General features: G+C 49.9%; 1 protein-coding gene across 19 annotated transcripts in view; it reads right to left on the bottom strand.

Annotated features, from left to right (window-relative positions):
- Window positions 12,029–22,422, bottom strand: part of TNC (tenascin C) — a 97,147-nt gene continuing 86,753 nt past the window's right edge. For 18 of the 19 annotated variants that reach the window (XM_021083193.1, XM_021083146.1, XM_021083130.1 and 15 more), the window contains 5 exons: window positions 20,420–20,571; window positions 19,563–19,659; window positions 18,600–18,761; window positions 16,190–16,353; window positions 12,029–12,748 (listed from right to left, as the gene is read on the bottom strand). In XM_021083193.1, coding sequence (XP_020938852.1) covers window positions 12,638–12,748; window positions 16,190–16,353; window positions 18,600–18,761; window positions 19,563–19,659; window positions 20,420–20,571 — 686 coding nt within the window. In that variant the 3' untranslated portion in view covers window positions 12,029–12,637. 19 annotated transcript variants of the gene reach the window in all.

The following is a 22,422-nucleotide window of genomic DNA, read 5'->3' on the forward strand; positions in this document are numbered from 1 at the left end:
CCGGATCCCCAGTGACAAGTGCCACCTGAAGGCCTGTGGACTGGATTCCCAGGCTGGGCTCCCCCACCTTGGCCACCAGGCAGAGCAGTCTGAGATCTCAGGCTTTTCTGTGGCCCGTTCATGGTCTGGTTCCTATTGACCTCACGGACCTGGGCTTATATAGCCCTCCTGACTCTCACTGTAACCAAAGTGAGCTTCCACCTCAGCTTATCAGGCCTGCAAGAGCCTGGCAGGTGACCCCAGGAGGAGGGAGTGGGAGCGTGGGCAGAGTGAGGCAGGGAGGAGGGCCAGGTCGTCGTTGGTGTTCAGTCCTTGCTGTGAGCTGCTGTGGCTCCTGTGGGAAGGCATGCCGGGCATACCCCAGAAGTGTCCTGTGGAAGGAGAGGAGCCCGGTGACTCATCCAGGGCTCCCAGGGCCAACCCACCTCCACTTTGGAAACGTTTCTGGGTGAGATCCAGGTGGGCTTGCCAGGCTCTGAAGAAAGCCCCAAGGCAGAGATGTGGAGAGACTTAGAGGCAGGTGCTCGGAGGGCAGCCTGTCCACTGCAGTTGCTCTGACATCAGAGGGGATGAAGGATACAGGAAGCGTCTGCTGGAGCCATTCTCTCAGCAAGCTGCTTCCCTCTCGGGCCTTTTGTTCTGCCTGTGCCCTGGATCACACTAATGGTCTAGGTTCAGATGTCACCTTCTTGAAAGGGGCTTTCCTGGCATCCTGTCTGAAAGAGCCTACCTGCGATTACTCCATCCCATGTTAATTTTCTTTCCATGGCCCTTCTCTGGCAGCCTGGCTAGTGTAGCTTAAAACCTACCAGTCCACACGTGTGTCTGGGTGTTGGGATAGGTTCAGACAAGACTGCAGCAGGCTTGGGTCGGGGTCATTACAGAAGAATGAGGGTTCAGTGCCCATGCTGGTCCAGGGAGCAGCTGCCAATGGAGTGCTAAAGCTTTGGTTGAGTATTAGGTGTTGGGATAGAAGATGTCATGAGTCAAGCACAGCCTGCAAGGTAAGCACCCAGCAGGCACGACTAACCAGGGGACCTAGGAGGAGACCAGAAGGTCCAGTGTCCTTTCTGCTGATAATGTCAGGCTGGCAGGAGGCTCTCTTGGGAATGGACAAGACGCACCTCTCCTGGTCCTGCTTTGCAAAGGGCACTTTGCTATACCTGGTTTCTCTCCCTCAGTGTGGCCACACCGATGATGTCATTCAAGGTTGGGAGAAGTGACAACTTGTGTGCACACCTCGATGAAGACGCTTTACTATCCCAGAGGTCATTTTGAAAGCCTGAAGGTGATGGGATTCTGAGACCTAGGAAGAGTCTCTTTTAGAGTTTTGTTCCAAAGGGGAAGCAGCCTGCAGTGGCCCCTAGAATTCTGGAGACTCTGGAATGCAGAGCAGCAGGGCTCCACCTTCTGTGACCATAGTTTTGCGGCCACAGGTGAGAGCAGCCACTTCTTCCTGGACCAGCTCAGCAGGACCAGCTGGTCTGTATGCAGTGAGTCAGACCGTGGTCAGGAGCTGGGGCAGCCGATGTTCCGTTCTCAATGAGCTTGGTCCTTGTCTCTATTCTCCCCACTGGGGGAAAGGCACCTCACTTCTCCATACTGCACAATGATGCCTCTGCCTGTAGGCAGAGAAGACATTAGGGTGCCTGCCCTTATGCTCTATGGATCTTTTCCATTCTGATCCAGTTACAAACTAACAGCCTCTTGTCTTTCATTGTACAGTCAGGTTCTGCAGTTTCTGAGAATGAAACTTGAATGGCAGAAGGAAAACTTACCCCTTATCATTATAATCAGTGTCCATCCTGTGAGGGCAGGCTCCACTGCCAGCATTTGCAATGTATTAATTGTACAGTTGACCCTTAAACAGCATGTGCTTGAACTGTGTGGGCGCAAGGATTTTTTTCAATACATATAAATGATGACATTACTGGATCTGTGGTTGACTGAATTTGCAGATGTGGAACTGCAGATATGAAGGGCTCACGTAAAGGTACACTTGGATTTTCGACCTTGCCTGGCTCAGTACCCCAACCCTGGCATTGTTTAAGGGTCGGCTGTCTTCATAGCTGACTTCATGGTCCCCAGATGATGAGGTTCTTAGTTAAAAGTATTCTATTTTAATCATAACTGCATTAAGTAAAGCACCTCCTCAGTAGTGTAGTTTCGAAGTTACGTAACCTTTTTGTGCCTCAGTTTTCTCCTCTGTAAAATGGGCGCAATGGTATTACTTACCTCTTAGGATTTTTGTGGCAGTGACATGAGTTTCTACATGGGAAGCACTTGTAGCAGGACTTGACATATATCCAGAGCTGTTTTAAGTGTTTGATATTAATTTTTAGCATTGCCACTCATTTAAAGACGGTGAATCTGCAAGAGAGAAATTGGATATTGTTTTTAAACTAGGGGTGCCCTCCTTGGGAATCTGTGCTGTTTCATATTTTGAACATTCTTCCATCTCACTTTTCTGCAGAAAAATTTGCAGTGGTTTATGGATTCAACAGAAGCAAAATTGAATCATTAGGATGAAAAAGAGAACAGAGACCAATGGAAGGATCTAGAAGGGATAAATTATGCCCCAGGCCTGAGCCGTGATGATTGGAACAAGTGGCCAGTGAATTTGTGCTTACTTTCCTTGCACCTGAGGCAGTGAGAGGCATGCTGGGTGGCATGTGTTTCTCTTGCTGATCACAGCATCAGACACATTCATTTTCAGGGATAAACTAGTGTGTGTGTTGGGGGGGAAATGGGGGACCAGACACAATAGGAATTTATTATGTGGTTCCTTTAAGTATAAATGACTCTGAGTAGAATTTACTGTGGCTGTATATCCAGTTTTGCTGATGAAAAGCTGTCAAGAGTGTGAATCGTATATGGATCCTCTGAAAGATCCAGGGACTTTGCTTTCTGGAGCTGAAGTATTAAATTGGAAATGATGGTGTGAACGAAAACCATATGACTGAGTGGGAGCAGCCTCTTAAAGTTGGCAGAGATGTACTGAAATTTGAGATTTTTTTTCCCTCTCTCTGCCCCAAACTCTTTGAGGGAGCACCTCCCTGAACCTGAGGCACTTGAACTCATCTGTCTGCTGCTCCTAAATCAGCCACAGGGCATTCACCTCAGCTCCACCCATAGAGCAGCCTGGCAGACGCTTACCCATCAGTCACCGCTTGAAGTACGCTTCTAGGGATGGGGAGGAGGAAGGCATTTACTGAGCACAACTCTATGTCAGACACTTTCTGGGACACTTTATACACATCATTGCACTTATCACATTCATTCCATGTAGTTATTATTACTTCTGATTTATAGATGAAAGTGTTTGTGGCTCAGAGAAGTTAGGTAGCTTAACCAAGCTCACACAGCTAGGTCTGCAGCAGAGCCGGAGCTTGAAACGAGTGGTCACTTGGTTCATTCACTGGGTTAGCATCTCTCTCTCTCTCTTCCTTGTGAGATGCTGCTGATGCAGAATTTGCTAAGACATGCTGCCTGCCCTCCCCACCCTTACTGTCTAGTTGGGGAGGCAGTTTTCTAAGTCCTTGCCTAAGAGGTCTTGTTATAATCGAGCTTAAACTTTAGTATTAAAACCGTGTATTCTATGCTGTACATGAAGCCGTTTGAATTCCACTTGAATGCTCTTGGTATTTAGGTTAAATGGGGAGGAAAGGATGAAGTGGTGACTGAGGTCGGGAGCTGAATGATAATATTATGTATTTTCTACACTTAAAGTCTCCTTTATGGAGACTGTGTCTTTGAGCAAGCCTCCTGTAGGTTCCCAAGAGAAGTTTAGAAAGTGAAATTTGGCCTTGAGCCATCTCTTGTAGCAAATCTCCTGGCCCAGGACGCAGTGAGATTCTTTAGCAAGAGACCATGCAGATTTCTTTTTCTCTAAGGAACTTAACTTCGAAGAAACGAATTAAACGCCGAATTTTTAGGAGGCTCATGGTGGTGTCAGCTTGCAAATATGGCTCCTCCCCAGGGTGTTCCCTGGAGGAAGGCCTCTGTGCAGAGGAACAGCCAACACTTGCTTCTTATCATCCCTCCTCTCTCCCCAAGGGGCCACCTTCTTCTTAAGAACTACATCTGTGTCTCGCGGCATCTCAACTCTCTCTCGCTCTAGGCTTCCTCAGGATGGAGCCCGAAAGCCTGCAGTAGGAACATTCTGGACACCTGGTATGAAATAACTGACTGAACCAGAGATACGGCAGGGACATGACACCCCTCTGTTTCTTCTCTGAACCATCACCAAGAGCCAGGTGGTGATGGTTCCCTCCAACATCGGGTGCCCCAGCTTCTGTGACTGCCTGATCTCTGGATGGCTTTGGGCATAAGGATTTCTTTTATTCGAGAGCCATTTGTCCCCATGTGGATTTCACCTTTGGACCCTCGTTCCTCCCTCTGTCACCCAACAGAAGACGTCTGCTCTCTCCTTTCCATGACAGACCCTCAGAGATGCTGAGACAGAAATTATGTCTCTGCTCATTATCCCATTTTTTCTCTCTAAAGGCGTGGGGGTTCTAGTCTTCTCAAGACGCTGATTGTCAAAGTGTGCACCATTCTAAGACAACCGTGCAGTGACTGTGTTCCGGCTCCACGTCCTCGGGGTGTGAACACAGCAGAATAGGCCCGGCCCCCATGGAAGTTGTCGCCACTCTGCAGAGGGTCGCACTGAGTTGGGAGCACTTTGCTGCCTTGAGGCAGGCTTGTGGGTAGAATAGGTGCCTTTTCACACCTGACTTTGATACTCCCCCGAAGGGTGTCCTTCTGCCTCCATTAAGCTGGGTCTGCGGTGTCCCTCCTCCCAAATTCCCTTTGCCCAGCAGGGGCCAGTGGCTCTCTCTCCTCTGCCATGATTGTGGGGAAGGATGTCCGCAGAGAAGCTGAATGCCTCTGGGGATGATCCAGGCCTCATGTTGCGCTGGAGAACAGAGGCACTTTGTGTGTGTGCAAGTGTGTGTGTGTGCAAGTGTGTGTGTGTGTGTGTGTGTGTGTGTAGGGCCGCACCCGCAGCATATGGAGGTTCCCAGGCTAGGGATCTAATCAGAGCTGCAGCTGCCGGCTTACGCCGCAGCTTACGGCAACGCCAGATCCTCAACCCACTAAGCAAGGCTAGGGATCGCTTTCTCATGGATACTAATCGGGTTTGTTAACCGCTGAGCCACAATGGGAACTCCCCGTGACACTTTTTGGAGAAGCTTTGAACCCATAACCTGGTGAATCCAGTTTAGTGATGTTCTCGCCATACCTGGAAAACCCCCTCTCTTTCTTTTTCTCTCTTTAGTGCTTAGGAACCTTTTAAAGTTAATGCTTGTAAATAAAAGGCTTGAGAGGTCAGCTGCTTTCACCCACGTCCCATCAATCCCAGAGGAAGGATGGCTCTCAGTGTGGTGGGGAGGCAGGGCCACTGGCCAAAGTTGGGACGATGCTTTCCAGGAGACCATGTGTGTGGAAAGTCCCTGGAAAAGTCCTTCTAACTGGGCATAGATCAGGCTCTATCTCTCAAGTGACTGATATTTGTGGTGGTTTTTTCCTTCTAAATCCTGCTGGATTTCTTCCTCCTTGGTTGTGAGACATTCTCAGCCCTTAGCCTGTCCCTCCCTAAGAGAGGCTGCCCTCTGGGGCTTTTGAGAGAGCAATTCCTCTCCTATTTCTTTAAATCCCACCATTAGGTTCTGACCTGTTGAGGCGATGATGTGGGTGAGCAGAAACCGAATCCAAATCTGTATGGACTGCATGGCCACTGAGGAAGGTCACTTCATCTCTGAGTTTGTTTCCACTTAAAATGCTGATCTGGGAACAGATTCAGCACTCAGTGAGTTGAGTAGAAAGATAAGGTGAGGCCAGTAGGGACCGATCACCTCTCCCCCAGGTCTGGTCACCTGTTCCATTTAACATGCACTGACAGAAACAACACAACAGGTGCTGCTGGGTGCTGGAGGTGCAGCAGAGAGGAAGCACCCACAAAGTCCCTGTTGTCATGGAGCTAGATTTCTAGAAAACATACAGGTAATTAAGTAAACCTGGAGTGTGTCCCATGGAAATATGTGCTACAGGGAAAAATAAAGAAGAGTCCTGGGGAAGGGGGGCGCGGTGTATGTGCGTTTGTTTTTGCGTGTCTGAGTGTGCAGGTGTGGGTTTATGTAGGAACTGAGCGAAAGACTCGTTGAGAAGGTGACCTTGGGAAAACATCTGAAGAACGTGAGCCATCAGGGAGTGTGGTGAGAGAGGGGTGGCACGTTGGTTCCACTGGGGAAGCCTTCAGGCACAGATCACTCAGGGCTTCGAAGACCCCTGCACCTTGGGCCTTAACTCTGAGCCAGAGTCCGGCTTTGGAAGGTTTTAACTGGCAGAATGAGAGGACATGACTCAGCATTTCGGGAGGATGGCTCTGGGACGCAAGCCCTGCTGACAGAGGGTCTTTGGCTTCATTTTCAGTGCTGTCCAAGCTGCTCCGGATAATCTGGAGGGATCACTCTCTGAACCATGCTTTAGAGGTGAAGAGAAAGTAAAACCAAACAACTAAGGGTGGCAGGAACCAGCCCCCATTTCTAGACTTGCTTTACCTTGTCTGCAGAGTGAAGCTGTGGGGAAGGAGGACAGAAGTCTTGTCACTGTGGGGCCAGGGACAAGCCAAGGGGACGAGCATAGGACAGTAGAAAACGTGAGCTTAGCCTTCACAACCAGCCATCGGGTATTAGTACATAAAAGTGAATTGGTGATGGGCAGCGATCCAGTGAAGCCATTACACCTGCTAGAGAAGCGGGGAGGTCCTCGCCCGGTGTCCTTGGAGAATCTGAGTGGGGATTGGACTTACAAGCCGGAAGCCCTCCCTCCCTGTCCCTACTGCCTGTCTCCCCACCTTCCCCACAGTGTACCTTTGCGAGAGGTCATAAACAAGAGGGTTTGTGGTTGTGGACCAGAGGTTTTGTGTAGCAAGGGGGAGGTAAGAACAGAAAAGGCGCCTGGCATATGCCCTGCTGCCCTGGGCTGGGCGTGAGCCCATCCTTGAAAGAGGAATTAGAGTGGCGGTGGAGAAGGTGTTTTCCCCCAAGTGTCTGTGAGCCTGGGAGCCCCATTGACCTCATGCAAGAATGTGCTCTCCTAAAGCTGGGGGAGGCTGCCATCTGCTGGTTCAAGGGAAAGACCAGTCTGGGAGTTTTCTCCTGGCCAAGCGCTGCCCATTTTCTTTTTAAAATCGTCGCAAATTCTCATTAGTATAGATCCTCTGATTCTCACTTTTAGGAATGCTCAGAAAAATTAAGTAACTAGACCCAGATCATTCAGGAATTGGAAAACTTGATTTTTAAGCTCAGTTCTGACTACAAACATGATTACTTGTGTTGAGAAAGTATTTTTTTTTAAAACCATGTGCTTAAACGTTTATTTTAATTCTTACAAAATGCTGTAGAAATGAACCCAAACTGAACATAAATGTACATGTACATACGTGCAAAATTTTAAACTTCTGAAAAAGAACCTGTGAAAGTAGATGGTTAAAATAAAGAACAAAACAAACTTAAGAAGGTTTAAAACCAGCATTATGACACTGACATTGAAATTGTTGTAAAGCTGTCCTTATGATCACATGTGCTCGCAAGCTAAGCTTTGTGAGAGAACCAGCAAACAGAGGTGTTGCATGTGTGCTGAGTGGAAGAGTGGCTTCAGGAGTAGACACGGGGTGAGTGTTCCTCAAGGCACCGAAGCCCAAGGAGGGGTCAGCAGCCCTGGTGTCAGTCCCAGCTCTGGCACTTCCAGGCCTGTGGACTTGGAGAAGTCATCTCACTGCCTCAAAGTCCAGCCGGTTAACCTGGAACTGCAAATACACGGGGCTCATGTGGGAGCTACTTATTTTGAGTATGTGTGTGTATGTGTTATTTCTGTAACATATTAAAATCTATTTTCCAGTCTTGGTGGGATTGGAGCGATTCTCAAGAGGACAGCTTTTCCCTGCTTCCCTTCCAAGCTCTAAATTCCTTTGCCGGGCTCTCTGGGGAGGGAGGAGGACAAGGGGGTAAGCCCTCTGCTGGCTGCAAATAACCCACACCAGCCCAAATCTGGCAAGATGCACCCTGTGGACCAGGTAGGCAGACGGGCAGATGCCTTTCTGTACAGCATTGAGCTTTCTAAAGGGCCGCCCTGGTTATGTCACTCCTGGCCTGAACACCTTCAGCGCTCTCACCTGTCTCAGAGGGTGCAAAGCCTTTCAGGCAAGGCTGTACCATTGTCACCCTTGGTGACCAGCTGCAGCCTTCCCCGGCATTGTCACAGCCCTTATGTTGGCCACAGTAACCTTGAGGGAGCCCTGATTCTCCAGCCCGTTCTGCCCAAATTCTGACAGGTTGTACCGTGTGTACCTGGGCCCCTGCAGCCATCCGCGATCCTGAGCTCCTGGGGCCTTTTCCCCAGCTCCCCACAGCCCTGATTAGGCTGGCTTAACTGAAATGACGAGGAAAAGCCCCCCATAGGAATTGAGGACAGCTCAGAACTAGGAGTGTGGACAGGGAGAGGCTCTCTGAGACCCCATGTGCTATGGATTTTACTTTTTAAACACTGCTGAGAACCGGAGGCTCCATCACCTTTGACCTGGACTGCCGCAGTGACCTCCTCACAGCTCTCTCCCACGTGAACCTCGGCCCAAATACGGACTACAGCAAAGAGATGGTTAAAGAAAAAAAAAAAAAAAAAAAAAGCATGAGGATAATGCTCCTGTGCTTAAAATTCCTTAGTAGTTTCTTCCTGTATTTAAGGAAAAGATCAAAATCCTTATTCTGGACCAAAAGTATCTGCAGATCCCAGTTCCTGCTGGAAATGCTTGGCTCTCTGTCACCCCTGCCTCCCTCGCTGGTTAACTCCTTTCTTATCATTTAGATCACGATTCCCATGCCTTTCCTTGGGGAAGCCATCCGGGTCGGATCCTCGTAGGTGTTCTCCTGGGGTCTTCTATTTGCTTCCAAAGCCTGCCTTCAGTTTGCAAGTTACACCTCCGCCGGTCTGATAGGAATGTATAACTCACATTGCCAGCCTCTCCCTGGCATGGAGGCTGCCCGAGGGGTTGTTTTGTTCATTTAGTGCAGGGCACAGGGGGTTACTCAGTACTGACTTGTAAATGAGAAGGGAAGTGAGAATCTTGAGAGCCCCCTGGATACACTGGAGTCGGCGAGGTTGGGGGGAGAACGGCTTGAGAGGGGCAAGGCGAGAAGGCAGAAGGTGGGACGGATTGTAGACCCAGAGAATAGGCCCGTGTGGGGGGCACTGTGATGGTGTTGGTGGAAGAAGCCAGCCTCAGAGGCTCCTTGGTTTGCATTCCTCGCTCAAGGTTGAGTCCCTCTGCAGTTACCCAGTGGGCCAAGCTCAAGTTCCCTGCCCTGGCTGCCGTGGGGAGGAGAGTGTTTTCCCCACGGCTTCCATGGTGGGAGGAAGGGTTCTCACCAATGGGAAAGTTTCCAAAACCAGAGAGGAGTTTGAATGGTGGGACGCCATCCAATGACCAAGGTCCACTCCAGGGAGCGAGGCGGGAATAGGGGCGTCAGGTGGTCACAAGAGTGGTACTGAGCACCTGGCACTCCCCGAGGGCTGGCCTGCCTGTCAGGGCCCCTGAGAAGAGTTTAAAGAGCAGGACTATTTCCAATGGCACGGGCAGTATGGAGGAGACCCATGAGGGCTAGCGTAGCCCCCCAGGGAGGAGCAGAGACCATCGGGAGGCCTGAAGGGGCAAGTGGGCATAGCAGTTGTCTGAAGCCTCGTGTGGAGGTAGTCAGTTGACAGGTGCTGCGCCTCTTATGAGGGAAACTCACCAGCATGATGCCAGCCCACCATGACCCGTAGAGATGGAGCTGGAGGACCAGTGCCCTGACTCTCCTTCCCGCCCCCTTCTCCAGCAGTCTCCTCCCTTCAATGTCCATGTGCTGCCCATGGAAGCCTGAGGGCAGGCGGGTCCATTGATCTAGTTCAGGTAGGGTAGCCCTTGGGACACAGAACAGGAAGGAGGTGTACAGATGGCAGAGGGGCAGAGGGAAGACCGAACACCCTGGGAGTTAATTCTCCATGAGAGCCTTGGAGTGCTTCATGAACTTGAGCTTGGACTGGGAGGGTAGAGTAGGATTTCAGGAGACCTTTCAAGATGAAGAAGGCTGCTTGAATGGAGCCACGGAGCTGGCCACTGAAGGGTGTTTGAGAAGCCCTGAGCTCACACTTCTGGCCAGAACCTGTGGAGCAGACAATGTATACCTACTGGGCAGGTTTCTAATGCCATGGCCTCAGACCTTCTGCCTACCTGGCCTCCACGTGGAGGCATCTATGACCTTCCAAAGGCCATGATTAAGGACTCTTGTTTGATGTGGCTTCTTCACCAAGAGAATTTGATTCTTGTGTGGCCTCTGGGGAATTCCTTACCAGCTTAGTTATATCTCTTTTTTGGGAGGGGCTGGGTTGGGAACTCCTAAATCAGCAGCCAGTAGAGGGTTAAACCTCCCATGTAAGGTTTGGTTGTTACAGGGAGCCAGTTTGTTTGGGTTAATACAGCAAGGCGAGTGTTGCTATGGCTGGATTGTAGGCAACAAGTCTTATGATCTGGAACAGCAAACTGTGTATATAACATGACAGCATTTATTAAAGCAAGATAAACTCAGCAGCAAAGGATCTGGCTGGAGCCACACATTCCTGCGATCCTGGCTTCTGAAGCCATCACATTCCATTTGAGTGAGGCCTATCAGCCCAAACATTTTCATTAAATAAGTCGATTTGTTGAAAATTCCTAAGAGAATGAACTGAGTATTGCCCCCCCCCCACTCCCACATCTGTATTTAAAAGAGAAATGTATCATGTGCGGTTCTGACTCACATTCACTGAGTACAAACAGATCTGCTTTGCCAGGCCGTGGGTTCCCCCATGAGCAGATGTATTCAGGCCAGACTGGGTGACACAGGGCTCCCTTCCTTTTAGGGGCCGATGAGTGCAGGAGAAGGACACAGTCCTAGCAGACATTCTTTCTAATTCACCAGGTTGCAGGAGCCTGATGAAGGATCCAGATAGCTGCCCCACACCCCTCATTGTGCAGCACTACTCTGTCACCATGGCACCCGTGTCCTCAGGGAAGGAGAGGTTTTCATCAGGGGCTTGGGGCAGAGCAAGAACACTGGGGCCAGAAGCCCTGAGTTTACATCCTGGTTCCATTGTTAATTGGGGAAGTAGCCACTGGCAAGTCCTTGCACTCCTGGTAACCCCAGTCCACTACACACACACATTTTTTTTTTTTTTGGTCTTTTTGTCTTTTCTAGGGCCACTCCCGTGGCATATGGATGTTCCCAGGCTGGGGTCCAATCGGAGCTGTAGCCACCAGCCTACGCCAGAGCCACAGCAACGAGGGATCCGAGCTGCGTCTGCGACCTACACCATAGCTCATGGCAATGCCGGATCCTTAACCCACTGAGCAAGGCCAGGGATTGAACCTGCAACCTCATGGTTCCTAGTCGGATTCATTAACCACTGAGCCACGACGGGAACTCCCAGTTGGCCATATATAAAGTGACGGTAGCAATAGCCGCACTCATGAGTGCTTGCCATCTGCCAGGCGTCATGCAAAGAGCGTCTGGGGATGGTATCATTTATTTCCCACAGAAATCCCATGGAACTGGAGAGGCAGCTCCCCCCTCTTTACTGATGAGGAAACTGAGGCCTGGAGAGGCCAGGGACTGAGGAATGGAGGAGCCAGGGTTTGAACTCAGGCCGTCTGCCTCTGGGGACTCTAACCCTTGCATGACCACAATTGTCACCTCATCTATGTCATGGAATTTTTAGGAGATTGCATTAGAAAATGAGTATAAAAATGTCACTTAAACCACAAAGCGTAAGTCTTGGGAGTGATGAGCAGGAAGCTGAATCTTACGTTATAAGCTTTTCCCAAACTTCTTCAACTTTGCTCAAAACGGTTTTCCTCCCTCAGTCCCTCTCCTTTTCGAAGTTCCTCACTTGGTTTGAACACTTGGCTTTGGTGGAATTCAGGCTCAACAATGAAAAGTACACCAACAGCCCAATTTAAAAGTACTTGTGCTTTTATTAAAAAAAAAAAAATACAATCAGGTACTGTCCAGATGTGTTTTGGAAAGGAAGACGTCTTTAAAAATCCTTAGTTTACATCATCATCATCATTATTATATTAATAATATTAATCATATCCTTAAAAATCGAAACAGTATTGCTTTTCTGAAATGTAAAAAAAAGGGACGGCTTCGGGACACACACGAAATCACTGCTAACAAAAATACCGATAATTAATTATACAGCTTTGTGTAAAATACGGCTGGTTCTAAACAAACTACACTGTACAGCCTACCCCACTCCCATTCCCAGAGCCACCCAAGAGAAGGAAAATCATTGTGATGCTGTCACCGGGAGATTTTTGCTGAATCAAACAACAAAATAGGAACCTGTTGGACGCTGTGGTCTTTGGTGTTGAAGGAAGTACTTGCAGGGTGGGCGAGGCCAGTGCTGCTGCCGCCGGCCCCCGCGGTCCATGTCACCTTTAACTTCTGCCAAATGCCCAGGTGTGGCGGGATGGTCGGACTGGTTGCATCAAAGCTTTGGTAAAATTATTTTCTTTCTCTGAGCCCTACTCCTCTCACCCAGTTGTCCCTGGAATTTATGCGCGTTTGCGCCTGCCTTCCAGATTCCGGAAGTTGCTGGGTCTCAGCTTCATCTCAGCAAACTGGATTGAATATTCATGGCCCTTCCAGTGGAACCAGTTGACACCCTGTGAAAAAGAGAAGAGCTCCAGATTGGTTCCCATTAGGCAAGGTGTTCACTGACCTGTTGTTTAGTTAATGGAACAAAAATGAGGTCTGTTTCAACTTGACCGTTTGGTAGCTCCCAGCTGTTTCTTGCCTCTTTGTGTATTGATCTGTGTAGCGAAAACTTTCAAAGGGGTGGACTGAATCGGACTCTTTTTTTTTTTTTTTTTTGCTTTTTATGGCTGCATTTCTGGCATACGGACGTTCCCAGGCGAGGGGTTGAATCGGAGCTACAGCTGCTGGCCTACACCGCAGCCACAGCAACACGGGATCTGAGCCGCATCTATGACCTACACCACAGCTTATGGCAATGCTGGATTCTTAACCCACTGAGCGAGGCCAGGGATCAAACCTGTATCCTCATGGTTCCTAGTTGGGTTTATTACCACTGAGCCACAAAGGGAGCTCCAGGACTCAATTTTTTTATTTTAGGCAGAAGTCACCTGAGTTTGTATTGAGCTTTGATCTGGCATCTTGAAATAAAATGGTGGCTAAGGAAACTTGCCATCATTAGGAACAGGTGCTGAAGGAATTCAGGTCATGATTGGAGGTTATAGAATTGAGTAGCCACATGCAAGGAAGTCTGTAATCTCAGGATTCCTGCAGTATTTTTGTTTGTTTGTTTGTTTTGTTTTTTTTTTGTCTGTTGTCCTTTTAGGGCTGCACCCATGGCACAGGGAGGTTCCCAAGCTACGGGTCTAATCGGAGCTGTAGCCGCCAGCCTATGCCAGAGCCCCACAGCAATGCGGGATCTGAGCCACGTCTGTGACCTACACCACAGCTCACGGTGACGCTGGATCCTCAACCCACTGAGTGAGGCCAGGGATCGTAGCCACAACCTCTTGGTTCCTAGTTGGATTTGTTTCTGCTGCGCCATGACGGGAACTCCCCCTGCAGTGTTTTAATCGGGGTTTGTATAGAACGACAGAAAGAGAGCATAGGTGGACACATGTTTTGCAACCTGACATATATATAAGGTTAACTCTTGGTACTCTTACTTGAGAAATACATGGTCTTGAACAAGTTATTGAAATGCTTTGGGCCTCAGTTTCATTATTTTTTTTTCTTAAGATCCAATAATGCTAACCTTGAGAGGATGCTGTGAAGATGAAATGAATTTGCAAAGAAGCTGTGTCAGTGCTGGACACATCATAGGCCCTCAGTAATATTACTTCCCCAACCTCAAAGAGGGAGAAACATCCTTGGAGCTTTGACCAATGATTTTCCTCAAGAAAGACTGTATTTGGGGAGTTCCTGTGGTGGCGCAGTGGTTAATGAATCCGACTAGGAACCATGAGGTTGCAGTGCGATCCCTGGCCTTGCTCAGTGGGTTAAGGATCCGGTGTTGCCGTGAGCTGTGGTGTAGGTCGAAGACGCATCTAGGATCCCTCGTTGCTGTGGCTCTGGTGTAGGCCAGCAGCTACAGCTCCGATTGGGGCCCCTAGCCTGGGAACCTCCATGTGCCTCGGGAGCAGCCCTAGAAAAGGAAAAAAAAAAAAGAAAGACTGTATTTGTTTCTGAGTCTCTTAGGTCTGGATTTGCCTCTTTAGCAAAGTCTACAGATGTTAGTGTACAGATGTTAGAATTACCCATTGAATCCCACAGACCCCTTGTCCTACTGGGGGCGGGGGGGCTCAGCCTCAGGAAATCCTCCTGTGAGCCCTCCACCCAGATGCTGACGCCTCTTCTTTTTAAAGCTTTATAGGGCTGGGAGGGGACGTGTCCATGGAGCAGTTAATGGCTGGTAAAATGAAGGAAAATACAGACGTTTGATTTAATTCTAATTTTCTGGCACTGATGGATATTGGGCAATCTCCGAGGGTGACGGGGTGGGATTCGAATAGCTCCCTCATTTCATGGGCAAATGTGCTTGTAATGACTCAGCTTCGGCTTTGTGCTGCCTTCCTCTGCTCTCATTCTTCCCTCTGATTAGAGGTTTCGAGCTGGAAGCAAGCACTCCTTGAACTATGACAGGGACCGAAGCCAGAGAGGGAAAAGGACTTCAAGAGGCCATGCAGTGGCCAGAGCAGAGCCAGAGCTGGGACTGAACTCCTATAATTACTCTGTGGCCTTTTATGTCATCCTCTTCTTCCAAAATTGTATGGAAGAATGGAAAGAAGTTTCCTTGTAGCATGCAGTTTTTAGTCCTCCAGAAGGACTTGGTGTTACACTGCTGTTGGGGACAGGGGGATAAAGGCAGCGCAGTAGCACTCAGAGTGGGCGTGTTCCTGAGGCACATGATGAGATGGGGAAAACGCAGGGCTGGTGTCCAGAGGTGTCCCTCAGGTCTTTCGTCCTCTGTAAAATAGGCGTGTAAAGTCATGTCCTGGGCCCCTCTCAGAGCAAAGGCGACAAACACATGGGACAGAGAAGGCAAGAGGACTTTGTAAAGTGTCAGAGATTAAGTCAAGGTAAGGGCTACTTGAAGGTCACAATCATTTGTTTCTCGTTAACTCAGTGTATCAGAATCACTAATCACAGAGAGCAGCCAATCAATCCAAACAACACAACCACAGCCCACAACCCCAACAGCAAAAAAAGTCTAAGCGAGCAGGATTGAGCGGCTGCGTCGCACCTGGGACCACCAACCACCGAACAGAATCCCTGGGGCATGGGGTGTGATGGACGCCTCTGCTTTTTCACAAAGTCCAGGGGCATCCCAGTTTGCAGACTGGGTAAGCCTCTCTGAGGCCCAGCCTAGGGATGCCTCTGGGCGGCTCTGTGTGAATACCCTTCCCTCCTCCCTGGGGCGGGGACCACCTCCGACAAGGGACCATGAGGATTAAGTAAGTAGCTGGGCCCACTGGACACTGTCCACTGTTCAGGCACCTGCTAGTGCAGGCAGGGAGCTCAGTGAAATGAAGCCTAAATTTGATTTTGCTCACCTACTTCCAAAGGGAATCTAAACGGCCCATTCCTGAGATTGCAGGAACTATCACAGTGCCCTGTGTGGTGTAGGGAAATTTGGGGGCTGGGAGGGGTGGGATTTGGCTCTGCTTCCAACTTTGCTCTTTTGGCCCCAGGGAAGCCGCATAAAAGGAAGGGATTTGAGATCTGCAGTCTTTGGTCTTTCTTCTGAGGTGTTCTTGGGGTTCTGGAGGTACCGCTGGGCCAGGGTAAGGAGGCGGTGCCCTGGGCCCACACCACCCTGTCCCCTCAATGGCCTCTGCTTTCATCTGTTTCCTTTAGGGGTTCTGACCAAGACTTAATCTGAGGAAAGCTCTCTGTGTCTGGAACCCCCCTGACCAGCGGTTCTCCTTGGGATCTTCACGCTGTTTCTGTGGTTTTACCTGACCTGCATGCCATGTGGAGATTTCTCCTTGCTGTGAAAAAAGATGCTGCCTTATACCTGGGGTCCCTGGCTCCTGCTCTCAGCCCTGCACAGGGCCTCCAAGTCTGCTCACCTGACTGTGGCTGTTGTCCCCGTATCTCCCCATCAGGTTGACACGGTGGCAGTTCTTGTACCAGAAAGCCCCCTTGTAGGACAGGGCGCAGTTGGTGATGGCCGAGTCCGTGTCCTTGTCGAAGGTGGAGAAGGATCTGCCGTTGTGGTAGGCCATGGAGTCACCTGGGGGAGAGGAGATAGAGGCTGAGAACCCAGTGGGCGCTTCCCTGTGGGCTGTGCAGGGCAGCCCCAGGTGACACGTGAAGGGCCCTGGTGTGGGCCAGAGTTAGGACCCAACGTGGGCCTGGATGGGACATGAGTGTCACCCCAGACTCATTTCTGAGAGAGCAGCAGAAGGTGTAGAAAGAGGGCTACAGGTGGCACCGGAGGGTCCAGCTTCAGTCCCATCTCTTTCACTCCCTAGCTCTGACCTCTTGCTGAACCTCAGTTTTCACATCTGTGCAATGGAACTGGCATGTCGATTTGATCCACCTCAGAGAGCTGCTGGAACAATGATGAAGGTGTACGCCAGGCAGGTAGGACGGCGTGCAGATGGTCGGGGGGGGGTTATTTTTATGACTGTCTTTGCATTCACGTTGTATAAAGGAACTCAGGGAGCGAGGTGGGACATCCGTATTTAATAATCGTTTGCTTCCCCACCCCCCCGCCCCAATACAAGTATTTGGAGCACACTTTTAAAAAACTGTTTTTCCTGTATTTATTTATTGTCCATTCATTTATTCATTAACTGACACTCATTTACCTGCCTCTTCATGGATCCGTCTAGTACTTAGCCAGTTCTGGTTGCTGAGTTTTCCACTCTGCTTTGCCGGTTTTCCAGCGCTATCCTGAAACACTCTATGCTGAATCTCACCTATAGAGCCATACTTAGAACCAGACCTTTCAGATATTAGATGTCACGAAAGAACTTGTGTCTGGTATAGTTATAGGTAGCAAAATGTCAGAATTCTTTGAGGGACACAGGAATGAGAACAATTTTCACCCCTAGATCGCTCTGTTCATCACTGCCAGACTGATCTCTAAAGCCCTCAGTCTCTCCTTAGGCTTTTGGCAAGTCTTTATCTGGAGACTTTTCCCAGTAGGGATGTGGTCTTTCAGGGCTGAGAGGTTGGGAACGGGAAGAAGAGCATCGGCCTCTTCTGTCTTCGTAAATGTAACTGGAAGTGCCCCCAACGTGGGCAGGGCTGGCACGGGGTGGCCACACTCTTACACCTGATCCCCCTTGTTCCTAAGAACACACATCTGCAGGCAGACTTGCACCCTGGGGCCACCTTCCACCAGCTGTTACATCTTGGGCAAATCACGGAACTCTCTGAGCCTTGGTTTCCTCATTTGCATAACAGCAGTGTCTTCCTGGAATGTTTTTTTGGTTGTTGTTTGTTTTGATGAGAATTCAAAGAGGGTAATACATGTGCAATGTCTGCAGAAGAGGCTGCTTACCTCGTGGGTCTGAATGCATGTTGTTTCCTTGTTTATTTCTCCTTTAATGTGGAGCCAGAAACCCACACAAAGGCCATTTCAAAGTCAAATAAATCTTTAAACCCAAACTAGGTCATGTACCAGACAAGGGGTGAAGGACTGCTTGAGAGGGGGTGAGCTTCTGGTCGTAAGGGTGGTAGGCCGAGGATGTGTGGGGGAGATTATCCTCTGCTCAAATGCAGGCCACAGACCAGCAACGCCACCAACAGTGACATCACAAGGGAACTTGCAAGAAATGCAGCATCTTGATCACATCCCAGACATGCTGGGTCAGCACATTAATAGGATCCATGAAGAGTTCCTGTTGTGGCTCAGTGGTTAACAAACCTGACCTAGCATCCATGAGGATGCGGGTTCAAACCCTGGCCTCTCTCAGTGGGTTGAGGATCTGGCGTTGCCGTGAGCTGTGGTGTAGGTCGTGGATGTGGCTCGGATCTGGCTTGGATCCCGCATTGCTGTGGCTCTGGTGTAGGCCGGCGGCTACAGCTCCAATTAGACCCCTAGCCTGGGAACCTCCATATGCCGTGGGTGCAGCCCTAAAAAGCCAATAAGCCAAAAAGCCAAAAAAAAAAAAAAAAAAAGATCCGTAGGTCCTATGTATGTAGTAAGCTGAGAATTACCAAAGTAAATGAGCATTAAGGCTCCCAAAAGATGGCTTTTCTCTCAGTCTAAAACTGGTATTTAAACCTAGTTAAGAAAAAGATCCGTCCTCATTGTCTTAATTCCCAACCTGCTCTATGTTTCTGTGACCAAAATATCTACCCAACTTTGTTCAGTTGTAGTTCTGCTGCGGTAGCACCTAGTAGGGATTCAGAAATATTTGTTGATAAATGGATGGACTCATAAAGGAAGGAATGATGAGGGGAGGAGTTAGCTGACAACACGGGAAGGTTTTGGGGTTCCGGGGCTCTGCAAACGGCTGTTCCTACCTGCTGTCCCGCTGTACCCCTCCACCTTCAGCTTGTAGCGAGTCCGGGCGTCTCCCACGCTGAATCTGTCATAGACGGCATAGGCTGTCTCCCCGTGGTCCCGCAGGTCCACCCGGAGCTCGTACTGCCCTTGGGCTGTGATTTTGCTCAGCGCATCCAGTCCTGTGGATGACAGGTGAGGGTTGCCAAATTAGTGCAGCAACCAAAGCTTCATTTCTGCTCACCCCGTGGGAGCAGCAGCTGGGTGTGTTCTAAAAAACTTTGCAGCTTGGTCTGCTCCTTGCTGCTGCAGCACCAGGCAAGACCTATGCAGTTTCTGAGCCTCAGGGAAAATTGGGTTATTAACCTCTTTGCCCTCCCGCCTCCTCAGCCTCCTCTTGTATTAGGAAGATCAAAGGAGATAAGGTGGAGCGCATTCCTTTTAAACTCTAAAGCCCCTTGCAAGTGAAAGGCGGTGGGTGACAGGGACGGACCTGCCCTGGCCCAAATGCACAGACAGGTTGTTGGAAAGTGTGAGCTGCGCGGAGGGCTGGATGGTGGCACCATGGTGTTGGCCTGGGAGATTTCAAATTGCAGCTCATCTCTTTATTGGCTGGATTCCCATGGCTGCGTGTTCCCTTGTGCACAATGGGAATTTGGCACCCTGGGGGGGTGCTAGAGGCTTAGAGCTTTTGTCGACAAAGGACTTAGCGTAGGACCAAAGTAGTGAGTGATATGAGTGAGGATAATTGTATAAATGGACCGGTGATTGACTCGAGGCTAGGCTTATTCTTAAGGCCTGGCTGTTAGCTCTCCTTTGATCTGGAGAATTTAAGGTCTTTTCCATTGAGAATGTGATATTCTCTGTTTACCACCAGAGTTTCCTCCTAATCCATCTCTCTCCCACATTTTGCTGTGGGTTAGGACAGATGACAAGGAGGGCAGACGTGGGCACTGGGGACTCAAACAGGCAAGCTGTGTTACCAAGCCAGAATTCTTCTTTTAGGTCCCCAAATCCAGCAGCGTAGGCCTTCCAGTTTCGATAGAAATCCTCGCGTCCGTTTTTGCGTCTCAGGAACACCTATAAACATAACCAATGAATCTGGTGTGCTTAAGCTATGGAAGGGAAGAGAAGACAGCTTTCTGAGAGGAAGAAGCATCTTCTATGAGAAAAGCACCTGCCTCCCCCCTGTCCTCACCAACTTGCCGTGTGACTCAGGGCATGAGTCTCAAGAGCTGTCACCTGAAAACGGAGATGAGCAAGCCTGCCACCCAGCTTTGGGGGATTGTGATGTGTCAGCACAGGCTCATCCCAGGTGACAAATGCCCTGCACGGATGTGGGTGTTGACAGTGGGGGAAGCCATGCGTGTGGGGACATGGGTGATATGGGAACTCGGTGAACTCTGCTCAACTGTGCCGTCGGTCTAAAACTATTCTAAAAAATAAAGTTTAATAATTAAAAAAGTACCACCCGGCTCACATGGTAATAGTGATGAAATAATTCCTGTGATGCTCTTAGTGCAGTGTGCCTGGTAGGTGGCCCTTGTTAATTAATGAAGGTAATGGGCTCGGTGGCCACCGTCGTTTATAGACCACAGAGCTGTTTGAGGATCAAAGGAGGTAAATTATATGAAAGGAGGGGACCTGTTTTTTATCCTCAGCTTCTTTCCCCTTACTTGGTTTAAGAGACCGTTCCTGAGTGTCTCCACGTGACAGGCACTGCCCTGCATGTCCTCATGCACCTTAGTGGCAGAGGGCAGAGGGCACGGGAGGACCCCACCTCTCCTCTGGCTCCATGCCCCTGCCTGAGAGCTCTGGCGTCTGGCTCCGTGATACTCACGATCCATCCACCGCCGTCAGAGGTCATGTCACAGAAGACTTCCAGCTTCTGGGCTTTGTCGTTGTTCACGTAAATGGTGTAGAGGCCAGAGGTCGTGTCTCCATTCAGCATTGCTTGGGAGCAGTCCCTGGGGAATGGGTACAGGAGTCCAACTGCCAGACCAGAAGAAAGAGGGGCTCTGTCAGAGCAAGACTGGGGTAGGAACTTTCTTTTCGTTTTTTTGTTATTGTTTTTGCTTTTTAGGGCTGCACCCGCGGTCTGGAGGTTCCCAGGCTAGGGGTCTAATAGGAGCTACAGCTGCTGGCCTACACCATAGGCACAGCAATGACAGATCCCAGCCGCATCTGTGACCTGCACCACAGCTCATGGCAACACCGGATCCTTAAACTACTGACCAAGGCCAGGGATCGAACCTGCAACCTCAGGGTTCCTAGTTGGATTCGTTTCCACTGCGCCACGACGAGAACTCAGGGATAGGAACTTTCAAATTGCAGCTCGGGTGCTTGTTGGCTAGCTGCCTTTGGGCAAGCAACTCAGCCTCTCTGAGGCTCTGTTCTCTCACGTCCAGGATGAAAAAAGAGCTATTTTGTGGGGTTGCAGTGAAGCTTAGAGGTCATGGATCTTGGGGACCCATTTCGATCTTTTATACTGAGGGAAGCCATCAATGATATCAGTGGCAGGAGAGGTGGGCTGTGTAAGGGCTGTGATCAGGCTGACCAGGAGCTACCTGGAGCAGCCAGGCAGCCCCTGAGGAGCACCCAGGTTCTGGCCAGGGAGGTGGGTCTCTAGCACCCAGTGGGTGGCTCACTGTGGGTCAGGGCACTCTGTTAGGCTGGATGCATCTCAGTCTCTTCAGAGGATTCTGAAGCAAAGGCAAGGGGTCTAGTCCTGAACCTGCCACTTGATTGCCTGAGGACACTGGAGAAGTCACGTGACTGCTGTGAGCTTGGGGATCTGGGAGGGCTAACACAGAACGCAGTGCCTGGGAATTTCCTCGTGCAATAATATGGTGCAGAAAATTAAAAACATGATAGCAGTGGATGATCTTGCGGCTGGGTGCAGCAGGTGGGCTGGGGAACTGATGGTCGTAGCAGGTCTTTTTTCTGATCTGACCTCCTCACTGTACTTTACCTTCACCTGAGGTTGTATCATTAGCTGTTTTCTTGTCTGTTTCACAGCCTTCGTCTGAGAGCACTTTAGAGCGCACTCAGGTTTTTGTGCTCCTAGCACCTGGCATCAGATTTAGCAAAGAGGAGCTTTGGCGTCTGCACCTCCCTCAGCAGGTGTGTGCACAGTGACTAGAGTGCAGTGTGAAAGGCAGGAGGCAGCGCCGGGATGTCCTCTGTACATCCCAGGTTCGGGGCTCTCCAAAGCCCACTCCTCCCTTCCTCAGAAAAGGATGCTTCCTCTCTTCCACCAGTGGAATGACTCGCAAGTTCACCATCTGCAGAGGACATCCAGTGGTGGGTGCGGGGGTGGTCGCCTGGTCCTGGGACACCTGAGCCCAGATCTGAATCAGATTTCCATTATAACCCTGAGCAGGTCATTTAGTCTCTGGGAGCCTCTGTTTCCCACCAGAAAACCGGGCTTGATAACCCTGGCCCACTGTACTACCAGCTCTGTGGGAGGACAGTTTGTGTTTTTTGTTGTTGTTGTCTTTTTGCCTTTTCTAGGGCCGCTCCTGCATATGGAGGTTTCTAGGCTAGGGGTCCAATTGGAGCTGTAGCCGCCAGGCTATGCCAGAGCCATAGTAACGCGGGATCCGAGCCGCATCTGCGACCTACACTGCAGCTCACAGCAACACCCAATCCTTAACCCACTGAGCAAGGCCAGGGATCAAACCCACAACCTCACGGTTCCTAGTCGGATTCGTTAACCACTGAGCCATGACGGGAACTCCCCAGTTTGTGGTTTTGAATATGAGCAAGCTTTGTACGTGCTGATGTGCTGAAGGAGAAAGAAAGAGACACGGAGCTTATGATGAGCCCTGACAATGGCTACCC

The sequence above is a fragment of the Sus scrofa genome, chromosome 1, assembly GCF_000003025.6.
Source record: "Sus scrofa isolate TJ Tabasco breed Duroc chromosome 1, Sscrofa11.1, whole genome shotgun sequence".
NCBI classification, from domain to species: domain Eukaryota; kingdom Metazoa; phylum Chordata; class Mammalia; order Artiodactyla; family Suidae; genus Sus; species Sus scrofa.